General features: G+C 41.7%; 1 protein-coding gene across 2 annotated transcripts; it reads left to right on the top strand.

Moving 5' to 3' along the window:
• Positions 1-8: 8 nt before the first annotated feature.
• Positions 9-10,940, top strand: HINT3 (histidine triad nucleotide binding protein 3). Of its 2 annotated transcripts, none has more exons than XM_010562507.1 (5): positions 9-179; positions 891-1,008; positions 2,365-2,434; positions 3,256-3,382; positions 7,185-10,940. In XM_010562507.1, exons 1-5 carry the CDS (start codon positions 27-29, stop codon positions 7,212-7,214), a joined length of 498 nt encoding a protein of 165 aa, XP_010560809.1. In that variant the 5' UTR covers positions 9-26; the 3' UTR covers positions 7,215-10,940. The 2 variants fall into 2 exon arrangements, with proteins under 2 accessions (XP_010560809.1, XP_010560808.1); XM_010562506.1 differs by lacking the exon at positions 7,185-10,940 and adding an exon at positions 5,377-5,522.
• The last annotated feature ends 4,595 nt before the right edge of the window (positions 10,941-15,535 follow it).

Below are 15,535 nucleotides of genomic sequence, written 5' to 3'. Positions count from 1 at the left end.
GGCCGCAGGCGGAGGGCGAAGGGAAAATGGCGGCGGGGGAGGAGGAGGAGGGGGCGGCCGCGGCCGCGACCGCCGGTGAGGGGAAAGAAGCCGGGAACGGCGGCGGTTACGACGGCAAGTGCGCGTTCTGCAGGATCGCCCGCCGGGAGGAGCCGGGCACGGCGCTGTTCCCCTGCCAGGTGGGTGAGGGACGCCCCGGGCGGCGGCAGCGGCCTCCCCCGGGCGGCCTTCGTTCCTCTGCCGCAGGTGGGGGTCCTGCCGGCTCCCCCGCGGGCAGCGGAGGGGCTTTTGTTGGCCCCTGGCGGGTGGTTGTCGTTCGTTGCCTTTTTGGTTTTTTGGTTTTTTTTAACGAAGAGCCGGATTCCGGCTGTGGCCGGAGTGAGGGCTCCTGTGGGGATGGGGGTGCCCGAGGGGCAGGGCTCCGGGCGAGCGGGAGAAGGGGCTGAGGGGCTTCGTGTGAGAACGGGGGGGATGAAACCCCGAAGTGCTGCGTGGGTGGCCTGGGGACAGCCCTCCCGCCGGGCGAGGCGGTGCCCGGGCTGCCCGCGGGGGAAGGGTGCCGCTTTAAAGGGCTGGGCGGGTTTGGGGTGTCCTTTATGGAGACGGGGGGGGGAACATCCATCGGGAGGGAGCCCTTCAGCTCAACTCAACAGCTAGGAGCCTTAAAGCTGACGCCGGGGAGCGCTGGCCGCAGAAGGTCAGCGGAGGACGCAAATCGCGCCTGCGAGCCTTTCTGTAGGCTGGCTCCGCACATCCCAACGATTTTTGCTGGTTGCTTCTAATATGGCGTTAAGCATCATCACGTCGATATGGGGAAGGCGGGCCTTGTTACCTACTCCTTGCCAGTATCCTCGTCCTAATCAATTTAATGCGTTTGCATCCTTTCTTAGTACGAAGACCTGGTTTGCTTCAGAGACATCAGACCCGGTGCCCCCCACCACTTTCTGGTGGTGCCGGTGGAGCACATGGGAAACTGCAAAACGCTGAAGGCAGAACACATACCTGTAGGTAAGGCTGTAAGCGTGCGTTCAACCTAACGGAAAGTAATTTTGCACAGCCTTAAACAGTGCATTGTCAAGTAAATGACACCTCTGAGCACCGTTTAGTTGAGGATGTAAACATGGAAATAGATGGTGTGAGTGAGTGTAGGTAGGGACTTGCCCTTCCTGGGAACTTCTGCGTGCTGTTCCAGAACAGCATATTTTTTTGTGGTTTCTAGAAAAACATTGCACTAGTGCATGAAATCTCTGTTGTTTGCACTGAGCATAGATGCCTCCGCGTTCTGTTGGAACCGCAACTTTGTTTTTAAAGTGTTTGCATGCTGCTTCATTGCGTTTTCTCAGATATATATGCAATTTTAAATTATATGAAAAATTACAGAAGAATTTTATAAAATTTATATTATTTTAAAATAAGTGCTACATTAGTTTTCAGGAAAAAAGGGACTGAGAGGAGAAAGGGAAATGGTGTCCCAATAAACTTAAATAATTTTTGCAGAGATAAAGTTCTAAAATATTGAAACTATGATTTATTGTTGATAGGCTTTTTTTTTTTCCCCCCGTAAGAAAACATTGTCCTGGAATTTGTTTCACAGGAAATGCCTAGCTAAGTGTGTTGAGTAACAGAAGAAACTACAGCCATACATGCATGAAGAGATTCCACCTGAGGGAAATTTACAGGTGATGCAGGAAAAGAATTGTAGTTGCAAATCTTGCATCACTGTATTTCTCTTCTAAATGTAGTTTTCTCCAGAAACAACTCCTCTACATGTTTGGCTTCAAGACGATTCCTTAGGCTTTTGCTTTGACGTTTTGTACTAGGGTTGCTCTTTTTCTCAGTGATACAGTAATGAAACTTTGTCCTAGTAATAAGTAGGACCGACAGATTTATTTTATTTTCATTTGAATTTATGTACTGTCTCTGAAACTTCCTAACTTATGTCAGGCTGCACGGGACCTAGAGATTAAAGTCCTGTAGCTGAGTAGAAATATAACCCTGGAAGTAGTGTAGACATCATCATTCTGACCAATCAGTATTTGTTGGGGTTTTTTTATAAGGGTGTGGTGATAGCATGGCTTTGGCCGAAGTTCTTAGAATAATGTCCCACTTAAAAGCATCATGAGTGCGGAAATTGGTAACAGTGGCAATTTTCATGTCAGTCATTGCACAACACTGTCTTGACAATCTTTGTTTGATTATGAGTAGTTACAGTATTTATCTTTTGAAAAACCTGTGCGTGTGATCTCACTGTAACCAGTTTGTTGAAGTTAATATTCTGAAGAACACCTTTTTTAAATTACTTGATGACATACGATGTGTAAAATATTACTTAAACATTAAATGAAATTTATTTGTGTTTAATAGTAAAGAGAATGATGGAAGTTGGAAACGCTGTCCTCCAGAGAAATAATTTTAATGACTTGAATGACGTAAGGTATGTAATGGAAACCTTCTGTGTTTATTGAGTATGTTTTTTACTTTTCAGAATGCTATTTTAGAGATGGTGGCAACAACTGCAGTGTGATTTATTGAAGAAATCAGGTCTGCGTTCACGTACCGCATGACTTCTCAAGTAGAATGTGCTGGCATTGAATACAGACTTTTTTTCTGAGGAATTTCCAGCACAGATTGCGCTCCAACTCTGAGATTCTTTCTTGACCACATCTTGGGATAGAGAGGGCACTTCAAACAACTTATCTAAAAGGCTGCTCTTTAATTATGTGCTGAAAATATGCTCTAAATCCTAGATTCCAAAAGAGAGGTAAACTTTGTCCTATTCAGGCAGGGCACAGCATTGTGTTTCAGTCATACCTGCATTCTTTTGATTTTGGTGCTGCACCCTTTAGTTTAAGTCAGTGCCTTTGATAGCCGAAGTAAATTGTAATATAATTTAAATAGTGTAGAGTATAGGGAAGCTGGGCCTTCATGTTTAAAATATGTAGAAACTGCATTCACAGGGTGACAGCTGGCTTTCCAGCTGAAAACTAGATATGATACATTTAAGATACATTTTATTTTTTTAAACTCTCCTTTTTAACAAAATGTATCTTAAATAGGGAGATGTGAAGGATGAGGTTAATGGGCTTTTGAAAAGGTTCCCTGAGAGTGTCCTGAAGGGAAGAGGCATGGTTTTTACAAGGAAAATGCAATGCATTGAGTTGTTAATTCAGTTGATTATGTTAAATAACTTACGATGTTCCACTTCTTCCTGAATTAACATCACCAGTATTTTTCACTTGTTTTCCTTTTCTGAAGGATGGGTTTTCACTGGCCTCCATTCTGCTCAATATCCCACTTGCATCTTCACGTCCTGGCCCCAGCCAGTCAGTTAGGATTCTTATCCAGACTCGTGTACAGAATCAATTCCTACTGGTTTATCACGGTAAGTGTAATGCAGATGAGCTTTTTGGTAGGTTTTCAGTTGCAAGCTGAAAATGTGATGTCTTTTTAACGTTTTAACTATGTCCAAAAATGCTTTGAGCAATTATTGTTGTCATTACTGTAATTAATAGTTTTGTATATTTTGCATTAACTATTTGCAAAAATATAATGTTAAAAACCTTAATGTTTGTGCTTATTAAGGGGAGACGAGTGCCAATAACATTAACAGCAAACGATACAGGAGTTCTGGATCTAATGTGTAGCTCAGGTGAATGTGATGTGGTTCTGAGGACACTTTATAAGTAGTTGTTCTTTAATTTAAAAGGATAAATTCAAATGTGATGGACTGTATTGTACATGCCCTGGTTCATCCCATTTAGGTGAAAAACATGTCCACCTAATGATTGCTTTTATCAGTTCACATGTTTTTTCTCATCTTGTCATCTGTAGACTAAAACAAGTGTCTGCTTTACAAAAATGTTGTTTGCACTCAGTTGTGTCAGTAGAGATAAGCAATGAGACTAAACTGGCACCGACTAAATCACCATTTGAAAATCTCTCTCTCGAGAACCAAAGCTTACCCTCGCTGCTTTGACGCAGCAAAGAACCTGTCCTTGCAATGTAGCTACAGCATCCTGGTGTCATTGCACAGCCCCAAAACAAAGATGCTGAAAAAGGTCTGTCTCGGCTAAAGAATACAGACAGCCTTTTACTTGAAGAGAAAAAACTCAGCTTCTCCACAGTGGTACCTTGCTGGAGATCTCACTTAGCTTGAAAAAAGCAGATGTGTCTTTGCTGTGTTGTAGAGCATCACACAGATATTTGGCCCTCAAAGTATGGCTGTGTAGTTTTACTGCTTGCTATCTTGGATTAGCTCAGGGAGATCTGTACCAAGTTTGGTTATCCAATATGGATGCACTTCAAAAACTACTTTGCCCTGTTGTCAAGTTGGAAAGTGTTCTTGAGTTGTTTTCGGGTTTGGGGTTGGTTTTTTTTTTTTTTTTAATTGTAATAGCTTGAATGTGATACTTGTTAAAGAGCTCAAAACAAGATTCAGATTACTTCATTTTCAGTTGCTCCACACTTTATCTAGCTTTATTTGCAAATAAACTGCAAGAGCTAATTAAGTGCTGTTAAGTAGTTCCTACGTTTGGTAGCCGATTGCTTTTTTACTGTGTGCATTTAAAACATGCCAAACTTAAGCTTTTCACCTTTTAATGTGGTTTCTTCGGAGATCTTATTAAAACCTCAAGCACTAGTTCAAATTAAAAGATTAATTCAGTGGGACTGGCAAAAAAAAAAAAAAGGCTGACAGTAAACTGATTTGTTTCAAAAGTGGCCATGGTAGTCTCCATGTGCCCAGTTTGGCCTGCTAGAACAACGATGGCAGACTTCCTTGTGCCCTGAGCCTTTCTGAGGGCTCTGTGGGCTGGTGCTGTTACGTATACCAAATACAGCTGTCCCGGTTATGCACTAGATGCATAAATAGCCATACAATGAGAAAAGTATGTGTGAGCACAGTGACATAACCAAAGAGTGGATGTATATCTCATGACGTGAACCACACACAGGAATGCACTCCATCCCTCAGCAATGTATGTGGCTGGTGTGCAGCTTGTGGGAGATGAGAGGCCACAACGTGCTGTTCTGGAGCATCTCCCAAAGAATTCCAGGTCTCACAGCTTGGTGGTTCTGAGCACTGCTGCCTTCTGAGGTCTTTAAAACCACGCTGCTTTATCTGCTGTTTATTTGCTCAAACATCCTCTTGACTTTCATGGGTTCTGTTTCCTCTTCTGATCACCTAATGGGAGTTTGATGAAAACTGTGAAAAAGAGTCTGCTCTTTGAAGCAATCATTGTATTCTGCTTCTGTTGCATGCTTTGTCTGTAAAAATGAAGAGTAAATGCTCTGTCAGTGTCACTATTTTTAAAATGGAATTTTCAGTAAACTGAAGGTCCACGGTGTAGTTAATGCATTGCTTTCTCTCTTTCATAGGCTGAACAACTGATTGAGCGACTGCAAACTGAAAATGCTGCCAACTGAAAGCACTCTTAGCCTTGTGTTGCTAGCCAGTTTGTTCTTTGTCTTTGAACTCTGATTTAAGGTTGCACAGTTTGATGTTGCCAATAATATACAAGGATGAAAAAAAAAGCTTTAGTTCCTTATGAGGAAATATACACAGAATTTGTAGCTGCCAACCTCATTCTCCCATTGAGATACTTGAGTCTGTATACTTCTCTGACAATAAGGCAATGTATTTTAATTATAATTTTATATGTGTGTATATATATATTCATAACATACACACTCATATGCACACATGCAGAGAACTTTTCCTAGTAAAAGGCAGGGTATAGCAGCAGAATGTATTGCAACTAAGGCAACAAGTTACTACTAACAGCATGTACACGGTACCAAAGGGAATATTTGTTGCGGAATCAAGCTTTTATTTTAAGGATGCATTGTTCTGGGATTGCAAGTAACATTTAAAACATTCAAGTTTCCATCTGTATTTGTATGATACATTACTTCTGCCTAGTTATTAGTAGGTACATTGCTGAAAGTACACTACTGACTTTCTGGTGCTAAACCACTTTAATGTATTACCTGGCTTATTTGCATGACAGCGACATAGTAAATGTTGACTACAATAGGTGCCCAAGATGTGATAATGCTATATAACATATAGTTTAAACGTATGTGTAAGTGGTTGTATCTTGGGCTTAAAGATTTTCCCTCTCATGTGCACAATACTTTAAATTAGTTATTGTATGTTTACAAAAGATGTGAAGAGTTCAGAGGAATTGATTTAATATGTGGCTCTTCTGCATGATGGTAGAAAAAAAAAATCCAACTTTTTAGATGGGTCTGATATTGTTCTCACTGGAAGTCTCTTGGAGATTACTAATGCCTTGGCTAAATTTGATTTCTAAATGAAGTCATAAGAGAAATGGGTCTTTAGCACAGTGAGCATGTGGCAGGCTTGCCTAATAGCAATGTGATTTGAATTTGGGATAGCAGGGACTCAGCCCAAAATTGGAACATGTTGGGTTGCTGAAGGAACCTGCTGAACATTTGCCTTTGCCCTGTGACTCTAATCAGTAATGCTGGTGCTCTGTTTTTCAATACCATATTAAGGCAGACTGTTTGGGAAGTTAAAACTCCAGAAAACAGGGAGTGGGTTTCCTTCGTTCACAGCGTGTATCTCTTGGTGCCTAATTCATCAAGTGTCCTTGGCCGATGCATTTAGATGCAGCTGAGGTGATGATGGTCTCTTGCACCTGCAGGCTTCACGGAACATTATTTGCTCCGTGTTTTCCACTGATCCAGCACCTCTTGCCTTAGGGGTACAATGTATTGTGATATTCTTCCAGTAAACTATAGGTAGTATTTCAGAAAGTTCACACCCTTCTGAAGAACAACGTTTTCTACCCAGAAGAGTTTATACCTCTCTTTTCTGTAAGACCTTGTTCCTGATACCGTCTTGTTATTCTTAGTGGGCACTCACATGTCATTTGCAGCCCTTTAGGGTCTTAATTTGTAACATTAGAAACGAAGAGTGTGAATTAAAGCCACTGACTACTTCTGTGCAATAGATTAGGACGTTTGAGCTGGCGCCTAGCTTTATGAAATATCTGTACATTAAGATCTTTCAAGAGTTAATACTGTATATGTGTTCTGATTTAAAATTAATTTACATAACTGTATTTAACTGTGACATGTAATATTAAAGTATCAACGTGAACTGTTGTCAAAAAGGATTAGTAAACAGAATAAATGCTAATCTTGGAATGATCTTCCAGTGCAATGGAACGGTTGACTGGGGGTGCTGACCCTGGATAGCCCTTTGCTTGCTCTTCACCCCCGACACCAGTGGGATGGGAAAGACAATGGGAAGAGCAAAAGTGAGAAAACTCATGGGTTGAGATGAAGACAGTTCAATAAATGAAGGAAAGAGGAAGGAAAAAAACCAAGGTATGTGATGCAAAGGTAATTGCTCGTGATCTCCCACAAGCAGGCCAGTAGCAGTGGCTTCTTCCCCCCCCCCCAAATGCCACCTTCCTCACCTTTTATTGCTGAGAAGAAAAATTATCTCCACCCCAGCCAGACCCCGTATGTTGTCAAATGTGCACAGAAGCATAAAGGTCAACTTCTCTATCTTACATTTGAGAAGGGTCCCGCTAGTGACAACAAGACTGGAAAGGTAAAAATCGGGGTATAATCTAGCTTCCCAACTTTGGTTGATGAACAAGATGGGGAATTAAACTTTTCTCTGACAGCAGCAGACAGGCCTCACACCAGCTCAAAACAACAAAGCATTCAACAGAGCCACGTTAATTACTGAGATGAATGCTCAGTATCTCATTAGTGTTTTTCAGCATAGAACCCTGTTCCATTTTCCATCTGTATTGACAAGCATTCTTGGACTTAGCAGATAATTTTTTTAATTAGGCTAAGAAGTATTTTCTGAAAAGCCTATCCTCATGCTTTGAATATGTTTCAGACTTACTGGCTAGTCCCTGGAAGAGGCAGTAGGCAGGTCCCGTTAACTATGTCACCCTCTTCTACAGCAGCATTTTAAAACTTCCAAAATCATCTGTAGAGCTTTCCAGTGAGCAAAGATCAATAAAATACTCCTGGAGAGGGAACTCGGCAGCTCTTACTCTCCAAGAGCCTGGAGAAACAAAGGAAAATTGCTTAGCCACTGCACCTGGCTCTGTTTTTCTTTGATCCAGTATTAGCAGTCGTAAGAAAAGCTGCTTTTTTGACTACATGTTTAGGAATGACAAAGCTTTATTTGTACTCGTTTGCTCAATTGTTTTACATAAACTCCCAACCTAATGCGAACCCAGAGAATAATGCTTTTATGCTGAAGTACTAACTGCTCCCTCTGAAAGGATGAAACAGATATACAACGCTGTTAAATGTAGAATAAAAAAGAAAAGTTTGTGTTTTGACTAAGGGCAACGTTTTCAATGCGATTAAATTGATAATAGTTCCTCGAGCTCTTCTGAAGTCTTAAGTGGGAGTTGTAAACAAAAGCATAAAAATGGGAGCAAACCAGTGAAAATTGTATTTGAAATTTGACAAACTTGGAGACAACCAAATGCTGCATAAAAACTCGCTGTCATTTCAAACTGACATGCAACGTTTATTGAAGTGCTCAAAGTGCTTTCAGTGTTTGACAAAATACAGATAATCCCCATACGATGTGCAGTCTAAAACATGCAGAATTCACAGGCTTCAAGTGGAGGAAGAGGAAAGACCACTGAGGGAGCTTGCCACAAAGAAGTGAAGTTTAGGAGAGGTTTGAAGAGCTGAAAGTTACTTAGTAGGGCAAGAACACCTTTTAGAAGGTCAGAGTTTACTTACTGCTCCAAATAATCCGTAATATGAAAAAAGCCTCACACGCTACAATTTTTGTAAAAGTAATTTAATAAATTCTGTTCTATTTACTCTAATGTGAGCCTGCTGCAAAAAAGTTGCCTGTTTAGAAGTTTAAATTCCTGTTTCATCTGTAGATGCCAATCTAATCCCCACATTGCAGATGAGGGAGCTGAATTTTGTAAAACTTGTAAACTATTAGCTAAACTGAGTCATGTGGATTAGATATGCTGCGCTCATGACTACAGAAGCTTCAGGAGTAACTTTTTATTCTGGAGCGTACCAGTGGGCAAGCTGACAAATTGTATTATCTATCTTTTAGACTCCTTTTGAAATACCAGCTATTGCTGGGAGCAAGAGATGGGATTTGTCAACCTGCGTGCTGACCCAGTTTGGCAACTTGGTGTTTTATAATCATTTGCATGGGCACAAAGAAAGATTTCAGTCACTCTTTAGAGAATGCTCATCTGAAGCTGGCAGGGAGGAAGTTTGGCCCTATAATTGTTTAAAAAAATCCATCCCTCTATATATAATCTTTTTTTATAATAATCCTTGATTTTATTCAAAATATCATGATAGGGCAAGCTTTTTTTAGTCGCTTACAAAGTGGCTAAGAGTGTTTCATTAGGGCTTACTCTGCTTCTATCTGTTTTGAGCAGAGGTGTGCTTAAAGCGCTTGCAGATGTACTCAAGTGATATTTAAACCAACCAGGAGCAGGAGAGAGCGCAGCAGCGGCCACGTACGTGTCTAACTACTGACATGGCAGTGGAAGCCTCCATTCCTGACACGTAACTATTTGAGCCAACCTTAATAAAGAACTAGTAAGTTTACATGAGCTGGACTTGCATCTTGGGGTGCTCAGGCTACACGCTGCCTCAACTGTGTGTCTTTTCATGTAGTATTTGTACAATGTCTAATAATGTATTATTTTTCCTGATATTACCATCCTGTTTATCAGCTGGTGACACCTGAACCACCTGATACTGCTTCCTGCAAGCTATGAACTAATGCTACAGCAGAATTGACTGGATTTCAAAATCATTAGAATTAAACAAACTGCATTCCACAGCTGTATTATAAAAAGCTTGATTTGGTTTAAAATCAAAATGTACGTACACGCTTTATCTAACAGGAGCTGAAATCCACTGAGGTGTGCTCGTGTCATTTTGGCAACAAATGCTTTTCCAAAAACCAAAGCATTTTAAATGTGTTAAGATCACAAATTATATGTCTTGTTTTCAGCTGCAAGACATAGATTTGTTTAGGAAGAAGGAGTGGGTTTGAAAACAAAGGGCATGCACACCAGCAGTGCCTGGTGCAGCACATATTGCCCAGTTTCCAACATGGTAAAATTATGTGGTGATTAAAACCCACCCTTGTTTCCCCATCCATGCTCTACCTGCATCTGACTCCCCTGTCCCCCAGATATACTTATTTCAACACATTAAATTCTTTTCTTTTTTTTCATTGTCTTTTCACTAGGAAAAGGAGGCAGAGGGATAACAAAATCCGTATTTTTATTTGCTCAGTCAAAAGGCTTATTTTGATGCAAACCGCCATTGGATGAAAATGTCAAAACAAACCCCCATTCTTTCAGGCTTTTTGCAAAAACACATTCTTTTCTATAAATAGCATAAAATAATCTATCATTTTTATCAAGTTCATAGTTTATATTAAATTTCAATATCCTTTCAAGGCAAGAGAATATCTTACTTTAAAGACCCACCAAGTAGTGTAGTTAATACCACATAAAAGCTTTTATTTGCACAGGTAAAACCCAGAACTTTATGTTTCTAATTATACAGTTTTCTTGGTGGGAACTATTGTAAATACAGCTCCTGATTATTTTTAATAGCATTATTACAACTATTGCATACAACCAATCCTTTTTTTTTTTTTCCCTAAACACAGAGAAAGTTTCCGCAGAAGAACCATGAAGGAAATTGTTATCAGTCATCTTTCAGTCTCAATTTTAACTAGCTGATCATTTTTTCTCCCAGTTTGGCAAATTCACAACTATGCTCTGAAAGCACAGCTCTGCCTCATATAAATGAGGTGTGGGACTGCTCCACTGTACCTTTATTTATACATTTGGCACTACAGGATCTCTACTCTCCTCCTCTTGTAAACAACATTGCTACATTTTGGTGAAAGACGAGAAAGAGCCACTTTTTTTTTTCTTCTCACAAATGCACAGTGCTCCGATATATAGTTTCTGTTGCCTTTCACATCTTTATATTGTGGCACCCTACTTTCTATGAAGGGATATAGCTGAATTCACCAAAAAGGCTGCAGAGCTTTGTGATCTGCTAGGGTATGACATAGCACTAGAAGAACAGAACAGGTAGGTAAAAATGGTATGAGATACAGAAAGAAAAGAAAAAAAGAGACACAGAAGGTTTGGAGAAGGTATGATAATAAGAACAGACTAATACCAGGACTAGTGCAGCTCTCCAAAATACATGCAAGATGCAACTAATTTAGGAAACATCAGATATGCTTGCCGTCATATTTCTGTAAATTCAGGAATTTTCATATACTTCATGAAAATAACTTCCATTTATTCAGTTCCATCATGTGAAAATAACCTAAACTTTTGCTATAAACCAGGCTCTTTTTTTGAAGTATATGAATTCCCACAAAAGTTTTCAGTTCCATGTTTTACAAATCAAAATCCCACGTACAGCGAGTATTTCACAACCTACAAGAATCAGTGTTGTATGGTAGCAAGTTAGTAATTTATACTTTCAGTAAGCTAAAGCAGTAATCCAGCAGAGTTATGTGAAGAACTGCAATATACTTGGTAGTGGATGACAATAATGAAAGGAAAATCCAATGGCAGTGTGATGGATTAGTAGATTATTTGTGATTTCTGTCCAAATCTCTACTATTCTTACAAAAATATTTTTTCATCCTTCTCACCCGTTTTCTCTCCTGCTCGTGCCCCAAGAAGCAGCTGAGTTGAAATTTTGTAATGAAAACCTCTTTCAAGATGGTATCCAGCTATGTTTTCCCAAACGGAACCATGCAGCAGAATTCATCAGATGAGAAAGCCTTATTCTAGCAAAGTGATGATCACGTCATCATCTTTTCCTTGCCAAAGCATTTCACCTTCAAAATGAACCAGACCATGTTTTCTGGCTCTTAACAAGATTCCCACTACTTTATTAGAAATAGTCACGTATGTTTCAAACAGCTGCCCGAATGTCACACTCACACGTCCATCTTCTCCCACCTCTCCAGTGCTTCTAATGATCAAGCAGAGCTCTTCCACTTCCTTTCCCACATGTGAGTGAGCATCTTTCCCCCTCTGCTCTGTCTGAGACCCTTCAGGGGGTCTCCCGTAGGTGGGATCTCCTCTGTGAGTATGCACGGGTTTAGATGCAAGCCTGTTGTTGTTGCTGAACGGGTTCTTTCTCTGATATTCAACGTGATCCTCTGCCCAGGTCTGCCAACTTTTCCTCAAGTCACCCACTGCACTGGTAGCTTTAGCACTCTGCCCTTTATCTTCTTCCATTTCTTGAAAATGTTTTATGGCACTCAAGCAGGAAACAAATCAATGACTGGTTGTAACTGTGGTTCCTGGGTGCACTGTCAGCTGTGAAGGAAAAACAACAAATCACCTTGATGATAATTTTTGGAAGAGTTTTGCCTGAGTGAGAGGCAAAGCTGCTGAAAAAGATGTTAAATATCTGAAGATTTTGTTAAGTCCACCCCTAACCCTACAGCGCTGAAGAAAGTAAAAGTGATTCAGCTGAAATTCAGAAGTCGTTTTGTAACCCAGGGCAGTAAGTTATGCTTACAAGGTTACACGGCGTACCACCGGTCCTGCAGTTACTGTACATACCCCGCGGCCTCCGTGCGACGCAGACGTGGTGCAGTAGTTACTCTTCATGCAATGACACCTTTTAAAGAACTTTATCCTTACAGCCAGCAGCCCCGCAGACTTCCCAAGCAATCTGATGCGGTGCTGGCTGACCTGTTCAGCACAAGCTTACTGACAGGCGAAGAGAGCAAACCATTCCCCAACAGCCAGCGCACCAACCCATACACAGGGGTGGGCAGACTTTCTCCTGCCTGCACACTGCTTAAAGGTGGACAAATCCACGCTGTGCCGGCACAGTTCCCACAGACTGTGAAAGTTATTATGCACAGAAAACGTTACCTGGAGCCGAAATGCCGGTACGTGGTGGGAGCAGGGGGATTTTCCTCACCGGGCACTGAAAAGAGAAGTAGAAATCCAGTTAGCGAGCGTGGCACCACCCGCAACACCCTGTTCAGTGCAGAAGACAAAACCAGCACAGAGAGTTCTCCCTTAAAAGGCTGTGCTGCACAGCCGTGTCTGCCAGGGAAAACCTCCAGGGAGGCTGCAGGCAAGGGAGCTTGCACTCCAGAGGTGGAACTGCCCAGCCCCTCTGGGTACACTGGCCACCTATGAAATTACATGTGCTTACATCATGGACTATCTCTGCAGTACGTAATTATTCTGGTGAAGCAGGGACGGACTTTTATGTACCCATAGAGATCTGACTGTGTTATAACTGTGTCTTTGCTGGATTGTATCCTTCACCTGTTGAAATACACAAACGAGAGTTTCCATATAGTACATTAGTACAGCTGATACTTTTCTTACAGGCGTTGGAGATAAAACAAGAGGATTAGTGCTGGCTTTTCTGTGGGGAAATGGACAGAAATGCAAATTCTGAACAACTTAATAACTGAATTATAAATTAGGTATTTCTGTATTTTAAAAGCATTGCTTTTTTTTTTTTTAAAGTAAGGTTTCATGGGAATTTGCCCATATACACATGTTGATGCTGTTGCATGTGAACCCCACAAGCAGTGTACAGAGCTCCCTGAATGCACCAGCAGAATGTGCAAGTCACAGTCAAAAAACACTTGTGTTGCCTTTGGGTCTAGAACAGTGCATGGGGTGAGCAGAAGATGGCAACACAATGGCTGCGAAAGAGAATTGAGAAAAATCAGCAGTGGTACACATTAAATAATGGCCTTTCATTCATAGGCTCTCACTTTTAAATTGAAACTCATGATTGTCATATGATCCTGTTGTTATATGTTTTGTGAGAGGAGGGTGGTTAATTCTAGCTTCCTGGATAAATTTCAACTTGAGTAATTACATTTTGTGTACTTAAAATTCCCCCGAAGGCTAAAAAGGATAATTGTTCTTCCTTTCCCTCCCTGAAATAGTTATGTAATGCTGCCAGCGTAAGATGACTCCCCAAATCCACGCTAACAAACTGCTTGTTTCTCCTCAGTGCCAGTACAGGAATGTATGTTAAGTTTACAAACACAGCATCTGAAAAGCACTTTGGTTTTATGTCAGGATCAAATACTTGATAAGTCTTACTTATTAATATACATCCACTTTCAAACTATGCTGAGCAGCATATAGAGACTGCCAGCGATTTTGCACGGATCCTCAAGTCAAAAGCAGGAAAAAATGGGGCTTTAAATTCTTCTGTAGAAAACAGTATCACTGGAAAATCGAGGTATTCACCGTCTGAGAACAGACAGCAATGCTCTGCAGATAAAGTAAGCAAAAGCCAGTCTCAAAGAGATTAAGCTTAAACAATAATACCAGTAACCCCTCCTAGAGGAGTTTCTAAAATGGAAGCTATACAGCTAGGAAATTTAAAGCTAGACAGATCAGCAAAATAAAAGCAGAGTTCTTCCACTGAACCACCTTCAGCAATCCCAAGGTTTTGTAAGCAATCTCAGACTCGCGGGGTTTGTCAGCAGTTCAGCAATGTGTTTATTGCTGGGTCTCAGCACTCAACTGCTGAGGTGAACAAGCCTGACCCACATCTACCTCTTTTCTTTCTCTTCTAGGAAAGTTCATGTTTAGCTGCCGGTTCACATTTCAACTGTTTCCTTGTTGATCGTCAGGGCTAAAGCTTCATAGCAAACCTTAGTTTTGATTACTGCAGGAGGACATAACCAGAGAAACTGCAGGATGAGATTATGGAGATGCATAAAGAACGCGGCCCATGCAGTGGTCGCAGGTCATGAGCAAAATCTTAGCCATCTAGAAAAAAAGCTGTCCAAGAATCAGCACAGAAAATACTGAACATGAGTTCAGCGCTGAGCTGGCCTGGTCCTAATAAAAAGCTTACCGAAATCTGGATAAGCCGAACCTTTCGGCTCAACAGAACAGGGAGATCAGTGAGTACGGGATTATAGGTATCAAGTCTAGATGTTAAAATAAAACAAAATACAAGCTGCAGTACAACCCCCCCCGTTGGATAGTCACATCTCTGCCCCTTTCCTGGGAATCTCTTCCTCGTCTCCATCTGCTCCCACATGCATCTCGCCGGCGCTGACCTCCTTCCCGTGGAAAAATGAACGCCGCTCCTTTGGTGTCTGTTAATTGTTAATGTGATTTAACGATCCGCCCCACCGATACCAGCGAGGGCAGGTTATCGCCGGGGGAAGGCCAAGGCCCAAACCCGCCGGGCCAGCGCCCGCCTCAGCTCCTCGGTCACGAACGCCCTCAGCGAAACACGGCGGAGCGCCTGTCCCCGCAAACGGGTATTTATTTACTCGTTAATTACACACAGCTGCTACCGCGCTGACGTACGGCGCGGGTTCCAAAGCACACGCAAAACGTCCGTGAAGAAAAGGGCGCAGAAGAGGAAACGACCGCTAATTAATCAGCGAGCAGCCCTTCGCTGCCGGCCCCCTCAGCCAGCGGAGCCGGCGGCAGCGCCCGTACCGGGGCGGGAGGGCACACGGGGGTCCGTGTGTGTG

Source organism: Haliaeetus leucocephalus, unplaced genomic scaffold (assembly GCF_000737465.1).
Source record: "Haliaeetus leucocephalus isolate CR32 unplaced genomic scaffold, Haliaeetus_leucocephalus-4.0 Scaffold160, whole genome shotgun sequence".
NCBI classification, from domain to species: Eukaryota; Metazoa; Chordata; class Aves; order Accipitriformes; family Accipitridae; genus Haliaeetus; species Haliaeetus leucocephalus.
The sequence above is the reverse complement of the archived record's forward strand: the minus strand, read 5'-3'. Positions and strand labels throughout refer to the sequence as shown.